Below are 16,633 nucleotides of genomic sequence, written 5' to 3' on the forward strand. Positions count from 1 at the left end.
ACTCATCTGATGTTATTGTCTATGCCTCTGGACCGTCTTGATCGTCGAGAAAGAACTTTACTTATCATTTGCCTACTCCGAGTTGTGGTTTTTCCAGGCCTAAATCCACACTGATGAGGTCCGATCAGTTTGTTGACGGTGGGCTTTAATTTTTAACACAGTATGGTCGATAAAACGTTAAATGCCTTATTTCCCGGTAGTTGGCGAAGATTGTAGGGTCTTCCTTTTTATGGGTTGGTCAGAGTACACTTTAATTTCTGTCGTTGACCATGTTTTCGTCCGACCATATTCTGCAAAGAAGCTGATGCATGCTCCTTATCTAATCTCAGCGATATGCCTTGAATGAAAATCGTCTACGCAATTCTTCAGACGGGTAATTGCTATTCGATGGACCGTCTGCTCCATTGTCATCGATTGGGGAATTGGGTTCGTCATCTCTAGGTGTGATTTTTACACTGAAATTCAGCGAAAAAGTATTCCCTCCATATTTTAAATATGTGCTGGTCATCTGTCACTAGATTACCTCTGGGGTATTACAAGAATATGCTCCGGTCTTGAAACCTTCTGTCCTGTTTGTCCTTTTCATTGAGTGTGGTTTTTACATGGCAAGTTCCAAGCTCAGCATAGTATTATTCGTCTTTTCACTTTTGCTCGCCTTCAAACTGATGTTTTTTGACAACACAGAGGATGCTTGATGTAAAATCGGAAGTCGAGACTGCTTGAGCCATATATAAAAGAATCGTTTTTGGCCATTCCCAAGTGAATGGCGCTCAGAGATTTTTCCTCATATGGGTGAACTTTTACACATGACCTAACTGGCTGACTTAATTCCTTATATATAAATAAATGCTAACAGCCACTGCGCCTCTCTGCCCTCAATTATTTTAGTGTTTCTCCTGCTCTGATCATTGCAAGTTGCGATAGTATAAAATGTTTATTTGCACTCAAATTTAGCTCTTTTTTTTCCCGATTAATTGATTTAATGTGATTACTGTATACTTCTACACCTCGTCATAAAGACCCAAAGTTCGTTCACAGCGCTGTTTTTAAAGCTAGTGTAGCATACTGATAAATATAAATGAACGTCGCTTTAACTATCGTTAATTCGACATTTTTTATACCTCTCTATAATATACAGATATGTATATGTACATACAAGGTGCGTTTCAAAGTAAGCAGGACTTTTTGAATTTAGCGCCCCCTGGTGGCGCCATCTATATATGCAAAAACCTGTATTAGAGCAGATGGAGACTATTTTGAATAAAACACTGATTTTGGCGGGAAAAAATATTTGTTCTGTTTTGTTTAAGTCCTGTTTACTTTGGAATGCATAATAAAAAAAGTCGAGCTACTTACACCATATACAAGAATACTTCACCAATTTTGATAATCTATGATTTCTTAAATTCGTCTTAGCCCTGAATAGAAAAGTCTCTAGTAATAACTAATTTAGATAGATATCGAAATAAAAAAACTAATATCGAAGAAACTAAGACATTAAAATAATTGTAAGAGCGATTTGTCCGCGTACCATAAGATTCAGAACATATAATGTGAGTAATTTTCAGAACATTTGTTTGCCGTTGCCTGCCTTTATATACGCTGTAAGTTGTGAAATTGTTCTGAATCGTCTTCCATTCGCCCGGATGATTAGCAAATTACAAGCACAATCCTAGATAACAGTATAATAAAGATATCTCAAGGACTCTAAAAAGCTTTCCATGATGCAGTCCACATACATATTACATATAAATATTTCTAATTTGCATTTTCCGTTTAGTATCCACGGTTACTTCGGACGATGACTCTGATTCCGGCAACGACATAGAAATATCGGTGAGTGCTATCCTTCATACAAATGCGAGTTTTGTTTAATTTTGTTAAGAAAAAAATAAATAAATTTGTTCCGAAGACTGCCGAGACCGTCGAATCCTTGGTGTGCCAGTTGATGGAGAAGCAACGTCTTTCACGGCAGGCGGCCTTGGTCAAGCAGCTGGACTGTGGTTGTGGGGATGCGTCGTGCGCCGACGGCAAAACTTGCTCGCATCCGGTAATGCGGCGGCCTACGCTATTGAAATCGGTTAGCGAGAAGCGTCTTAACATTGGCGATGGCTATGGTCCGGGGGCGAGCGGTACGCCGAATGTCGTAGTTGGTCAAAAGGTGGGTCATCGGGTTTGAAAATTATAATTTTAGTTTTTATGTTTTATTTATTCTAATTTCATGATAGCTTTACTCGCGTTGGTCGGAGCGGCGGCTACGTGATGGCAGCGAACAACTACATCATCAGTATTCGGGCACCCATCATATGCAACAACAAACTTTGCCGCAGGAGTCGGCGATTAAATTCCAAATCATTCCACCACAACACAACGAACAACAACAGGCTTCCTATCATCATCAACAACAACAACAACAACAACAGCAGCAGCAACACTATCGACAGCTGACTGCGCGCAATAATATGCTCTTACAGCAGCAACAACAACAACAACAGCAATTACATCATCAACAACAACAACAGCATCAGCAATCAAATTTCAATCAAAACTCATCAACAATTTCCAACAGCAATCATAACAATCAATTAAATTTGCAGCGATTTGTAGGTAATAACGGCAGCAACCACAGCCACAACAACAGCAGCGGCAGCAGCAGTAATAATGTCAACAATGGCAGTAATAATAATAATTCACATGCAAATCATCGTTTGCGAATTGCAAAAACAACAATAACAGCTACCTCGGGGGCTGCAGCCGCTGCGGCCATCATCGAGCAGCAGGAGGGGCGCGTGATGGGCCTGCATGACGATGAACTAATTGGAAACCCCAACCACGCGCCGTCAAATGCCCATGGCACCCTTAACCGCAGTGGCAGCTTTGGGAGTGTTGGTGGTGGTGGCACTTGTAGCCAATTAGTGTTGACACCTCACCAGCAGCAACAGCAACAGCAACAACAACAGCAAAATGTAATAAATAACAATAGCAATTACAGCTTCAATAAGCATCAGCAGCAACAACAACCCCAGCAGCAGAAACAAACTGATACACACACCTCGTCTACTTCTTCCACACAACAACAACAAGAGCAAGATTTTTACAATCGGCTGCAGCAACAGCAACAGAAGCAAACAACGAATGACATAAATATGTCCTCCGTCTCCAATTCTTCCTTGCAATCACCACAACAGCAACAACAACAACATCAGCAAATGCACCAGCCACATGCACATTCGCAATCTCAAATGCACACACACCAACAACAACAACAGCAGCAGCAGCCACAACAATCACAGCAAGAACAACAATCAGCAAATACAACGACTCTGAATATTTCCTCGACGACATTTTCATCGTCATCATCGCCGTCATCGTCCTCCTTGTCGACAGTGGAGCCGATGTGTATGTCGCCGGAGCATCAGCCGTCGACACCAGTGAGTCCAACCACGCTAGGTTTAAGCAGCAATAGTGATCCCTTACAGCAACACCAACAACAACAACGCGCAACTTCTTCGACGAATATGGTGGGAGGTGGTGCGTTGGCATCAGCCTCACCCTCGTCTCAGTCGATTATGAATGATAATATAGGTCATCATAAACATGCGACCATTGGCGACACATTGGCAGCCGAGACCACAAGAGTTGATGAAAATTTAATTGGCGAAAATGCCAGTGAGCTGGACAAATTCGATTCGCCTGCAGAGGAGGACGATGCAACGGAGGTAAGCTAATCTATTTGCGTAAGTTCCTACACTTAGTTGGATCGTTAGAATCCTACGCAGAAGACAAACCCTTTGGAGAATTTGTCTTTGTTTTCGAGATACGTTTTACTTATCGTATGTATCCGGGAAGTCGGAGTACAGTTAGAGTTTTTCAATCAGAAATTTAACATATTGTTTTGAATTCATCCATAGAAATGAGAGCAGCCCGAATCGTATTTGAATCGACTTTAATAAATAAACACACACCATCTAGAAGTTGATTTCGTGTGCGCTTTGTTTTTTAATATTGCTCTAAATCTTTTAAAAATTTAGGCAAAGTTGTTGACAATGAAGAATATGCAAATGTTATATAAACATGAGTTAATGTTTGTAATGTAGATCCGTCTTTCGTTGGAACGTGGTACCTGTTTTAAATAGATTAATCTAAAAATTTTTGGGTCGCTTCAGTAAATACATAAAATCGTTTCGGGAAGTAGTAAGTAAACGGTAGACCGACTGCAGTGAAAGTGGCTAACAATTTGTGTTTGCTTTTTCGATTGGGGCTTCTTGATGCATAGATTTCTCCTACCTCATTTCTCGAGGACTTGTTCGGAAAGATATAAACACCAACCCTTAAAGGTGTGTTGTTGAAACCAAATCTCGCCGAGATCACGAGTTTTAATTTCAGGCAACAAAGAGTCGGTTATTATGGTCCGATAACGGTAGCCATTGACGGTTACGTTCTCACCGGCATAATTTTTGAATAAATATGGACCGATGATTCCACCGGTATACAAACCACTGTGTTTTCTGGATGAAATGGGAGCTTTTGAATCTCTTCGTGTTCATCGCGAATGAGTATTTTCGCGTCTTACATACCCATTGAACCTAAAATGGGACCCATCGCTGAACAAAACTTGCCTCAAAAACGTTCGATCTCCTTATAACTTTTCAAGAGCCCATAGAGCGATGCGATGTCGCTTGGGAAGGCCGAGCAACTTCAGTTCTTGCACAAGCTGTATTTTGAAAGCTCCCAATTTAAGATTTCGACGCAAACTGTGCCAAGTCGTTCCATAAGTAGTCGGAGTTGAACGATTTATAAACGTTATTCAGGAGTAAGTCTTTCCATGATGAAACACCAAACAATACTGAACAGAAGTAACTTGGCAGCTTGACACGATTCATGTGTGATATGTCAAAAAACGGCTGTTGAAAAAAGTACTTCACCCGTTATAAGTGGTGGGCGTTATTAAAATGTTTTTTGGCGATGAACATGGACTCGCTTGTTATACCCTGAACAGACGCGATCCAGTCACTCAGTTTCGAGAAATCGACGTGAAGTTTTGCACACATCCGTTTCTACCCAAGAAGTTAATTTTTTTTTTTTGTATTTTTATTTTATTATGTTATGTAAGTTATAACAACCAGCTAAGTAAACACTAATTTTTTTCGTCGTTCGTGCAGACGTCAACGGGTAGTGATATGAAACCCAATTCAAATACTTCCAAAAACAACAACCACAACAATTGTAACGACAACAATCAAGTAATAGAGTACAACAGCAACAGCAATACCGATGGTTGTGTAAATATTGGTGCTTCCAACGATGATGCCAAGGTAAACAATGTGCAACAGCAACTGCAACACGAACAAACCAATCCGAATTCCCATGAAACATGTGAAACCGAACAACAACAATCCCATACAATTGACTTTGAATCACTGGAGCTGAGTAGCAATGGGGGAAATGGTGTTGGTCAGCAACAGCCACACCATCAACGACAATCAGCTTCACATTCCACGCACGATTTAAACGATTCACTGAGCTTCCTTAACGAGACACTCGATCTCTCGCAGGAAGATATCCAACGTACGCTCATCGCGAATTTGCCTTTCGGCGCGACAAATTCGAAATTGGCAACAACCACACGAGCTGCCGAGCCGCATATGATGAGCTCCATCGACTTTTTAGGCGGAAATTGCGCCGGTCAAAGTGACGATGAGATTCTCGTGCATGGCGTTAGCTGTGAAGGAGACGATGAGGACGCCGATGATGTCTTTGCCCATTTGGATGCGTTCGACATGCTGGTCGAATTTCCCGAATTGGACTTGGATGATAAGGAAGCCCTATCGAATACCGTGCAGCAACAGCAGCAACAACTACATCAACAGCATGTCGGCATGCACGGTTCATTAGAGCAGCTAAACAACAGCCAAGCGCACTGCTCTGCTGGCATGGTGAGTGACAAAAAACTGCTAAACATTTGCGACTTCAGTCCGGAATGGGCATACACGGAAGGTGGCGTCAAGGTGCTTGTGGCCGGGCCATGGACTGCGAACGCCACGTACACGCTGCTCTTTGATGCACAGCCGGTGCCGACGCAGCTGATACAAGAGGGTGTCTTGCGTTGCTATTGCCCACCGCACGAGGTCGGATTTGCTACCCTGCAGGTGTCTTGTAACAACTATATAATTTCTGACACGGTATTATTCGAGTACAAGACCACGCTGTACCAAGAAGCGCCCTACGATGCGTACACCAACGATTGTCTATACAAGTTTACGCTCCTCCATAGGTTGGCATTGATAGACGAAAAGATGCACGTGAAATCGGAAGCAGCGGCGACGCTGGTGAGTAACTCCACCATACCGTAATTCTTATTTTAAATATGTATTATTAGTTTACTACTTTATTTTTTGCTTTATTGTTATAGTTTGAGCAGCAGACACTTTTACTCCACAAGAACTTCGAAGATCAACTAGTTAGCTATTGCCAAGAGCTCATGAAACGCACTTGGTTGCAGAATGGCAGCATCTGGAGTGGCGGCTTCAAAGGTATGACGCTGCTGCACTTAACAGCAGCGCTCGGCTATTCGAAGCTGGCTTGCGCTTTGCTCAATTGGCGCGCAGAGAATCCGAATATCATACTCGATACTGAGATTGATGCAATGAGTCGTGATGTCTACGGTTATACACCGATGGTAAATGAAAGTTGTACTATATATTTATGATATATGTCACTTTTAATAAACTTATCCTTGTTCAGGCTTGGGCTTGTGCACGCAATCACGTTGAAATGGCTATTATACTGTTTAAGTGGAATCATAACGCCTTGAAAATCAAGGATAATGCTCAACAAACACCCCTAGACATCGCCAATTTCAAAGGGTTAGTAACACAATTCTGTAACTGTATTATTTTTTCTCTCATAACTATATTTCAATAGTTATATTGCTTTGGTACTTTGGTGAAGAAAATATAAAATTTATAGTTAGAAATACCTTGGCGCCACTTTCTGATTAGGTTAATGTTTATAACGCGAATCTGTTTCTATATCTTATTTTGCTGCAATTACAATTAGTAATATTTATTCGGAATGATTTACTCTCCCCCAACTCCTTTTCGATGAAATTCTCTGTTTTTGCCTTTTTCTTTTAAAATGGTGCACTAATTCTCTAGAAAGTTTTCATCTTCTAATAGATGTGCCCACTTGTATAGATATTTCTCTTGCTTAAAGAATGTACGTCTTGCCTTTCAGTCATAAGACACTCTTGTCGGAGATTTATCGTCTGGAAGAAGACCGCCTAAAGCAAAGTAAGAAGAATACATTTGGCAACATATCCCTGAGTCTAAATAAATATTCGGTAAGTAGAATGGCGGAACAGTTCGTCATTTGCTCATAACGGTGCTTTTACTGAGCAGCTGACTGATGTACATTCAAAATCACAGAACACCAACGAACAAATTTACGACGTCAAAGACAACGAACACGTTTTCAATACATTAGATGCTTTAGATATGCAACGTAGTCATGATGGAGTCTTCTTGCGTCCCGTAGCGGTGGCAAGGTGAATATATGCCTAGTAAAAACCATTTTGAATGAACTTAAATCTCACTTTATCTCATTCTTAGTAATCAAAGTCCGCCGAACGCCAGTCGGTTTTCCAAGCGATCCTCGGTCGATAGTGGAATAAATATGGATATTCGTACGAAACCCGGTAAATCCTTTAAGGACATAACACGTTTGCAGAGGTAAGCAGTTATGTTTGCTCGTTTGATGAACGCATATTTCTAGAATCTCTTAAAATAATTTTCAAAGTTATTGGGGAAGTTTAAAAAATATGTGGATTAGCGCCATTTTAAAGTCGCTCACAATGAAAATGATTTATCTTGGTTTGCCGGCAACATTATTGGAATAATTTATAATGCAAAGTTGTAGGCAATAAACAAGGTCTGCAACCTCAAAATCTATTTGAAAAATTCAAATATCCAAGGTTTTGGAGTTTTTATTTATATCTCCTACAAAAAATTATGGTAGAAACAGTGTATTTTTTTTTAATATTAAGGAAGATACCTTATTTCGTTTTAAAATCAGAAATCTCTCTCTTTCAATAAAAAATTGTTTGGTCAAAATATCAGACTCTTTTAAAAAGTCTATCTTTGTTGTTGTTGTTGCAGCGGCAAAGTTCGGCTGGGTTGACACGCCTTGACCGGATAAAAATTTCGATCCCGTTCCGGTTCCGTAGATCCACGACAGTCGGGACAGAACGGCTCAGTATTCCTTAAGTATATTCGGTGAAATATTTACTTTCTCATTGTGTATAAACGTATATACTATATGAGACATTTCGTCCGATAATTTCTCTGGCTAATTCACTTATGATAAATTGTATGAGAAAGTAAATAAGGTTAGATCGCCGAAATAACAGTCCTTGGCCAGATAAATTGGATCCATTCCGGTAACGTAGAACCGGCTGTCTTGAATAAGGTCTAAATGAGGTGCTTGAATTAGTTTCTTACTATTAGTTTTGAACTAATACAGAACCGATCAATTTCTGCAAACAAGTCCGGGATTAGTTAATACTATTTATCAACTTCTCAACCGACCTCGATATTTACTAAATGTTTACAAATAGTTAAAATATTTATAATATAATTCGCGCTTGCTTATTCTCCTTCACAGTTTCGAAACGCATGACAATTTCAAATTGGCCATGGAGTCAACGCTTGACACACTGGCCGCATCAAATACAACGAACTCCTTACTCTCGCCATCGCGCAAAATGGACTTTGCTTTGTGTAAGTGTAACGGTATTATTTCTTTATATATTTTTATTGTTACATACATGATTTAACGGTTTGTTCTGTAAAATTATTTTTGCGTTTTTTAATATTTAATTTTTTTAAATTTTATTTTGAAAATTCTCTCTCTATTACAATTGTATAAATGAAATTTTATTTGAAAACAATATATTTTTTTCCAATAATATATGTATGTACCCTGTATGTGTATGTAAATCAGGCGAGGTATCAACTGGCGATTCAAGTCCCTTACCCGACAAAGATCACGATGATACATCAACGATCAATAATGATGATGTAAACGATGTGACTATAAGTAATGAGAACGATGCCATTGTAGGTCAGTTTGTGTGTGCGCTCTATCCTCTCTTTGTACTACTACTACCACCACTACATGCATATGTATAATTCACTCCCTGTACGACACAGTACCAAGTACATCTCTCCAGTACACTCACACACACACACACTAACAAAAATATAACAGTGCTTAAATAGCGTTAAAACTTAAAACCGTTATTGTTAAATTGTACTTGGCACTGAAGATGTGTACTGAATGCTGTTAACGTTATTTATTGTTGTTGTATGTATTGTTGGCCAATCTGAGTAAACGGGCCGGAAGAGCTACAAACGTTATTAACAAGTAAACTGGTGTAAATATTTATGTATTAACCGCAAGTAATTTTGTTTAGCGTAAACAATTGGTGTTTGTACATAAAATATGGTATATAAAAACAAGGACGAACAATTTTTGAATTCTCATATACATAAGTGGCTAAGTTGTTAGTGCATTTTCCTTTTCTGTTTTTATTCGTAATACTAAATCATTGTGCGGGCAGAAGCATTTAGTTTTGTAAATAGTAAACACGCACAGGTTTTCTATTGCCTTATTTTGATTATAATTATTATGATTTATTTTTGTTGTTGTTGTTGTTATTCATTCATTTCATTATTTTAGAAACACAACTCGCAGGGTCGATTTCATTTCTAAGTACTTTGCATGAGTAATCTGCCAAATTGAAATGTATGTTATGCTGTAGTTAATGGATTAGTTGGCATATGGGTAAAAATCATTTCAATATTTACAGTATCCGACAAAACTATGTATACCCAAAATAAGTATATCTCTTCAGAAGAGAGATTTATTGCTTCGCTTGGTTTGCTATTTTTCTTATAAAAATAAAAAAAATTACATTTAAACTATTAGTTGCAAAATAAGTGATCATCTGAGAAAGAGAGAAATATTTTACAGCGACACAAATATGTATACCCTTATATAAAGGGTAATCCATTTCGAGGTCTTCTACTTTTTTTTAAGAAAAAAACAAGAAAGTTCAAATTTAATGGAGAATGGAGATGTCATTTCATTTAGAAAAAAAAAACACTGTTTAGTGTGGTTTATAGGCCGGTAGAATTATCGGACGTCTATTCGATCAAATATTATCCAATAATGAATTCTGGGTCTCAAGATGGGCGATGGTGTTGCGAATAGAACACTCAGTAGGCCGAGTGATTGTCCTATAAGTTGAGCGAAGCGCACGAAACATATTCTTTGCAGAACGTGAACTTTGGTAATAAAGTTGAACGATTTGTCGATGTTGTACAGGTGTAAGTCTTTCCATGATGAAATGGCAAACAATACTGAACCAAAATAACATGAGAGCTTGACACGAATCACGCAGAATCTGTCAAAAAGAGGCTGTTGCAAAAAAGTACCTCTACTTGGATCACCCGTAATTATAAGGTTAGCATCTAGTGAGGGCTTCAATACTTAGCGTAGTATGTTTTCCAGGACATCCTGCAATGTATTAAAAGTTTATCGTTTATTATAACAATAAGAAGATCGGCAAAGCTTATTATCCAAATATTGTCATAAATATTCGATAGAATTTAGCCGGTAAAAGCTCTACCGTGTTTCGCAACACAACTTCCATCTTGGTGTATAAAGTAGTGCCTCTCCAGACACCTTCGCCAAACCATTCCGCTTTTTTCAGCAAATTTAAACTTGTTCTCATCACACCAAGCTTTTGCCAAACTTGAGAAGGTTAGAATAACCATATTCTCAGATTCTACGCTGAATTGTTCGCACAAAAACGTTGATCTGCTGTATTAATCGGGTCTTTCTTCATTTATCTGATTGTTTCAGTCTTTAATCATCAAAAATCTTAATTTTGCAAGCGGTCCAAATAATAACGGGTAAATACCGTATGTCCCATTTCTTAATTGTTGAAGTTTTGGAGTAAATTTTCAAAGAATGATAATGTGGTGGGGTATTTATAATTTTGTCGGATATTGTGAGTATATGTAAGAATAAGCTCTCTTAAGTGTTTTAATTGCTTGTGTCGGTGTATTAATAAACTTTCAAGTGCAAGCGCCGTGTATAAGATCGGGATATTAAGTCGATGGCACTTCGAGCGAAGTGCTTCCGAAGATCGTATACAGGTGTATTTGCGCGCAATCATTTACTGCCAGCTGTAGTGTTTGTTCACATTAAACGCCTTTGGTGTCCACTAACCCATATGGTGATAGAATACGCTAATTTTTGCCACTTGTTCCGTTTTACAGGGGATTCTGATGCCAAAGTGCTCACCTTAGCCGAGCACATTATAGCTGCCATGCCGGAGCGTATTAAGGTAGTGTCGCCAGCAGTCAGTCGATTTTGCAAATTTAATATATTCGTATGCTTTCAATGTACTCCGCACAGAATGAGGCCGATGAGATGATGGTGCTGGGCAGTCCACTAACGGAACCGCTCAACTCTGATTCGCCGAGTCTGAATAATGGTTTTATGGATCCACTCGATTCGCTGCCTAATGCACACTATGAGAGCTTCGACTTCAATGATCACAGCTACCGCTATCATGATGTCAGCACACCATGTTCCAGTCTAAGCCCGGCCAGTTCAGGTCCATTGCAGTCGCCAGCTAGTTACTCCATACTGGGTGCCGATCCCTCTGTTAGCTCACCAAGTCCACCACCCTCAACTAAACAGTTGACTGAATTCTTACATGCTTCCAGCAGCAGCCAGTATCCCTTTGAGGCCGACTTCTCGAAGCTAACGTTAACAGGTGTGTTATTGCTGATACCAAATGCAAAATATAAGTCTCAATTAACCCTTTACATTCAATTAGACACCGAGCAACGTGAATTATACGAGGCCGCCAAATGCATACAGAAGGCTTATCGCTCATATAAGGGCCGCCAGAAGTTGGAGGAGCAAAACAAGGAACGCTCTGCCGCCATTGTTATACAAAACTACTATCGTCGCTATAAGCAGTACGCCTATTACCGGCAGATGACGAACGCTGCTCTTGTCATACAGCATGGATATCGTTCGTATTGCCGCAATAAGCGCTTTAAGAAATCACAATCGTCATCCATGTCAATTGGTATTGAGTTGTCAGTTGTCGACAGTCAGAGCAGTCCGACATCGCAGTGTCTATCGAGCTTCTATGATCATTTCCGAAACGATCAGCAGCAGAAACAACTCGACTTCAATTCCCAGCCGAGCACACCAAAGGAGACGAGCCCATCCGGTCCATTGAAGTGAGTTATATTGGAAATTTGTTTGTGCACATGCTTTTCTTATAACTGTTTACTTAATTTTTGCATATTTTATTTAAATTTTATAAATTGTATTTTTTTAATTTGTAGACGTACTTATTCACAATCAACCCAAAATCAAGCTGCCAGAAAAATTCAACAGTTCATGAGACAATCACGAATTAAGTAAGTGTCACTCTCCGACTATTTTGTGTATTCTAAGAATAATATTGTTATATTTAGTTCTAAAGATGTTTTGTGTTTAGTGTAATTAATTTTATGTTGCCATGGTAATTAATAAGCCTTCGCAAACTTATGCCGAGGCCGTGCGCGCTAGAAAATTTGCCTACACCGAGAATTTTCATTAAAAAAACCCGAAAATGTCAGAAAATAATTTCAAATACTTTTTATAAATATTATCGGTTCACTTTGCATGAACTCATCTCATGTGACATTTTTACAAGATCAGTATATCTGCTTATTAGATCAGTCTTTGTGATTTATGACCTTTTGTTGTTCAATTAGACGCCCTCATATATTTTTCAATCTTGTATTCATACTTTTTTGTTCTTTCTACTACTTTCTACTGAAAAGTTTTGAAAAATTTGGAATTTTTGAAAACAGCTTTACAATTTTTGCATTATCTAAAGATATACAAAAGAACAAACTCAACATTAAATTAAAAATGTGCATATAAGCACATTCGTGTGGACGTTGGTCGGACCTCGTACTCAAATTTCCTTCACTCAACTTGGGTTTTGGCTTGAAATCGCCAAAACAGAATCCCCAAATTCAAAATCCACATTTCAAAAAACAAAAAAGTAATAATAAAATAAAATAATAAAAAAAAAATAAATAAAAAAATATATAATAAATAAAAAAATAAAATAAAATAAAATAAAATAAAATAAAATTTTATATTGAGAACCATCAGCAGTGATCAAAAAAATTACCTTGATCGATCCCACACCGGGAAGGGAAGTTTGGGTTACACACTTGTTCAATTTTACTGTTTATTCTGTCTTTATTCAATATTATGTTTTATGGCTGGAAACATGTAGTCTATATGCTGACAAACTTCAGTTCTTGTTTATGCTCGAAACAGTCCGTTGTATTCGCCTAACCTCAATTCAATTGTTGTCAATATATTATGAGCCATATACATCAATTTTTGCTCAGTTTTACATACATATTTCTTTTACAAAAATTGTTTAGAATTATATTGTAGCGATTTATGAAAAATTCGCTAGGAATTTCAAAAATACAGAATATGATGACTCAAAAGAAAATATCTTTTGAGGAATATATGTTCAGAATGTGTACAATATTTCGAAATGTATCTATATAGAAAAAGTTATTATTTAATTTTTGGATTTTAGTCACGTTAGTGCTAAAATTCAGCCGTTACCAACCGTAATACCCAACAGTAGTCAGGGATCTCACACGTTAAAAATAATTTCGTTTTGTACTTTCGATGCGTCACTTCATTGTTTTCTTTCCTTGTTTCATATTTTATGAGAGTTTTCAACTCTTTCATATTAAGGAAAACTCTAAATTGTATCAATTCAAATAACTTTACCTCGACAAAACATAAAAGTTAATAATACATTTTTAAAAAATATTCTACGCAAGCATTTGGGATGGAAATTCAGCAAGCTTGGTAAGGTTTTGGAACTGAAAGCTTTTGCAACAAATATATTTCAATTATATATTAACTAAACAATTAGAAAAAAGTTCTAAAATGTTAACCGTAAACTAACACATTTATTTAAAAAAATTTTCTCTCTTAGACTGCAGAGAGAACGAGCAGAAAAAGAGAAGCTGGTGCACCAACGCAGGGCGGAATACCTTCAAAGCTTGCAGTATCAAGAACAGCCGGAAATTGTCTGCCGAGTCGAAAGAAAGTAAGTAGTATGCTAATAACTTGCAAATGCACCAACCTAACCTCACATTCTCTCTCTGGAAAAAGTTTTTCAATCTCCGAAAGTTCCTAGTACTTATAAATATAATATACAATTTAACAAAGCATTTAATAGACCTTATAATATACATGAAAATGTTTAAAATCTTATCGAAACTGGCGCTTAATAATATCACATAACAAATTTAAGGATTTCGGCCGACTGAAACCACAAACATCATCTTACAACGGGGTTTTCAACGGGAACGCTACAAAAGTGGACCCATAGGGACAGCAAACGACGCCATATTTTTTCCCGTTCTTTTGGCATTTCGCTTATCTTGGAAAGATTTACGATCCAACAACGAGTCGAAATTATTAAAATTTACTTCCGAAATTTGGAGTCAGTGGCCGCAAGATTTAAAAGCTATAAACTACTATGGACCTCTACGTAGTTTCGGGAGAATTTTTATGCAGTTATTAAATATAAAGCCTTTGAACAAGCCTTGTGTCCTATGGCCAATATTTAACATAAAAAAATTGAAGCAAATTTAACTATTAAATTCTTGATAAGAAATTCGCATTCAGTACATGGAGCCGTCCGCGATTTGAATTTCTCACCTGCAATTATTTATGTAATAACATTAAGATTTCTACTACTTTCAGTGAAATGCCAACAGCAAGCATGACAAATGAGCTTGCCGGCGCGAGTGGTGCAAACAACAACAATGAAAGTAACATATTTACCTACCATTTGGGTCAAAACCAACAATGAGCTGTGGAAATGAAGTAATTGCGAAATAAAACCGAAGGAATCAGTAGCCAGTCAGCAAGCAATGAAAACTCTCTGCATACACGAAAGCTTTTGTGCCGAAAATCTTGTATAAAGCGGCGTAAGATTGTTTACCAAATGTTTGTTAAAATGTAGCAAATGAAGCGAAATTGCAACAACAACACATGCATACTTATTATATTATATATACAAGATAAATTTAAATGCATGTAAATACACAATTTTTAAGTATCGTTTATATATAACACACACATATATATATATATATGTATATATACATATGCATAGGTACTTAAGCATATGTGTTGCACATACATATGCATATATATTCCAAAACCGAAATGACGGAAAGCAAACCAACTATAACCTATGACTAATTGTAAATCTTTGAATAGCTTTATCAAACTGAGTGAAACTTTCTATTCGCATCTTTTTGAAATAGAATTGTAGTAGGTCTTATTTACGATTACATAACATGGAATATGTACACATATTTTTGATTACTCCTACAGAGATAAAGTACTGTACAATGTACAATGAATTTAATTTTTTTACTTTTGCTATTGCACGGTTCTGTAGAAAACTTGTAGCAACTCTACTTCTCTTCCGCTCCTCGAAATGCAGGTCCCGAATAGGTAAAATTCAAACAAATTGTATTTAAACTTAATTAAACTGTTGAAGTTGGTGGTGGGGGAGGAGGAGGAGGAGGAGGAGGAGTAGCATGTTTCATATTTAATAATATTTATGCACCAGAAAATAAAACTTTTTTGCCTTCTAAATATATTTATATATAAGTGAGGAATTAACTATTACTACTATTAACTATTAACTAACTATTAAATCGATTAACTACTTATGTAGCAACAACAACAATGTATAACATCAAAACACTTTTTACGAATTGTTGGAGTTTTTTCTCTTTTCTTATAACTAAGCAGTGCGTCGTTTAAGTCATACGAAGAATTTTTAAAAAATTATATATAGATACATATATACCAACAGAGTATGTAGTGAATTTATTAAGCATATATTAATGATTACAAAATGGTAATGTTACTTATTTTTTACAGAAATCAAAAAAACAAAAAAAAAAAAAAACATATTCGTGTTTTAACTTTGTTTTTGTGTTGTTTTTATTTTTTAAGTATAAACGAATTGCGAAATGCGTGCAATGTGCAATGTGCAGTGTCGTCTTGAAGAATTCGAAGAATTTGAAGAATTAGAAACTTGAAATTAATTCGCAACACTAAGAGAACTTATTAAAGAAGCCTTCTATAAACTATAAAAACAAGAACAAACAAACTTAACTGAAACTATTTTAGCTGAAATTAATATAAATAAAAAACGAAAGTAATGGATAATGTTGAGAAATAGCAAATTTAATAAAAAACACCTTGTAAACTTTTTAAACACTTGCATCTAGTAAACGAGAGCTCTATTTATATTGTACGTATATACATACATATATATACATAAAAACTTGATAGTATATATTTTTAATTATGAATTAAAAATTATAGCCAAAAACTAAAAACAAAAACAAGAACAAAAGAATTATGCAACTCTAGGTTAGTTACAATGCGAATTAAAAGGCATTTTCGAAATACGTTCATTACG

General features: G+C 37.0%; 1 protein-coding gene across 6 annotated transcripts in view; it reads left to right on the forward strand.

Annotated features, from left to right (window-relative positions):
• Positions 1 to 15,702, forward strand: part of LOC108977109 — a 115,694-nt gene extending 99,992 nt beyond the window's left edge. For 3 of the 6 annotated variants that reach the window (XM_018946624.1, XM_018946623.1, XM_018946625.1), the window contains exons 11-27: positions 1,781 to 1,836; positions 1,913 to 2,161; positions 2,229 to 3,719; positions 5,163 to 6,329; positions 6,413 to 6,679; positions 6,745 to 6,866; positions 7,237 to 7,342; positions 7,401 to 7,546; positions 7,611 to 7,730; positions 8,662 to 8,777; positions 9,001 to 9,120; positions 11,346 to 11,413; positions 11,485 to 11,848; positions 11,912 to 12,326; positions 12,435 to 12,509; positions 14,114 to 14,227; positions 14,890 to 15,702. In XM_018946624.1, coding sequence (XP_018802169.1) covers positions 1,781 to 1,836; positions 1,913 to 2,161; positions 2,229 to 3,719; positions 5,163 to 6,329; positions 6,413 to 6,679; positions 6,745 to 6,866; positions 7,237 to 7,342; positions 7,401 to 7,546; positions 7,611 to 7,730; positions 8,662 to 8,777; positions 9,001 to 9,120; positions 11,346 to 11,413; positions 11,485 to 11,848; positions 11,912 to 12,326; positions 12,435 to 12,509; positions 14,114 to 14,227; positions 14,890 to 14,998 — 5,105 coding nt within the window. In that variant the 3' untranslated portion in view covers positions 14,999 to 15,702. Of the gene's footprint in view, positions 1 to 1,780; positions 1,837 to 1,912; positions 2,162 to 2,228; positions 3,720 to 5,162; positions 6,330 to 6,412; positions 6,680 to 6,744; positions 6,867 to 7,236; positions 7,343 to 7,400; positions 7,547 to 7,610; positions 7,731 to 8,661; positions 8,778 to 9,000; positions 9,121 to 11,345; positions 11,414 to 11,484; positions 11,849 to 11,911; positions 12,327 to 12,434; positions 12,510 to 14,113; positions 14,228 to 14,434; positions 14,814 to 14,889 lie in introns of those variants that run through there. The other 3 variants (XM_018946626.1, XM_018946627.1, XM_018946628.1) reach the window with 3 other exon arrangements.
• Positions 15,703 to 16,633: the final 931 nt, after the last annotated feature.

This window comes from Bactrocera latifrons, unplaced genomic scaffold, assembly GCF_001853355.1.
Source record: "Bactrocera latifrons isolate USDA-ARS-PBARC rearing strain unplaced genomic scaffold, ASM185335v1 scaffold_84, whole genome shotgun sequence".
Taxonomy (NCBI): Eukaryota; Metazoa; Arthropoda; class Insecta; order Diptera; family Tephritidae; genus Bactrocera; species Bactrocera latifrons.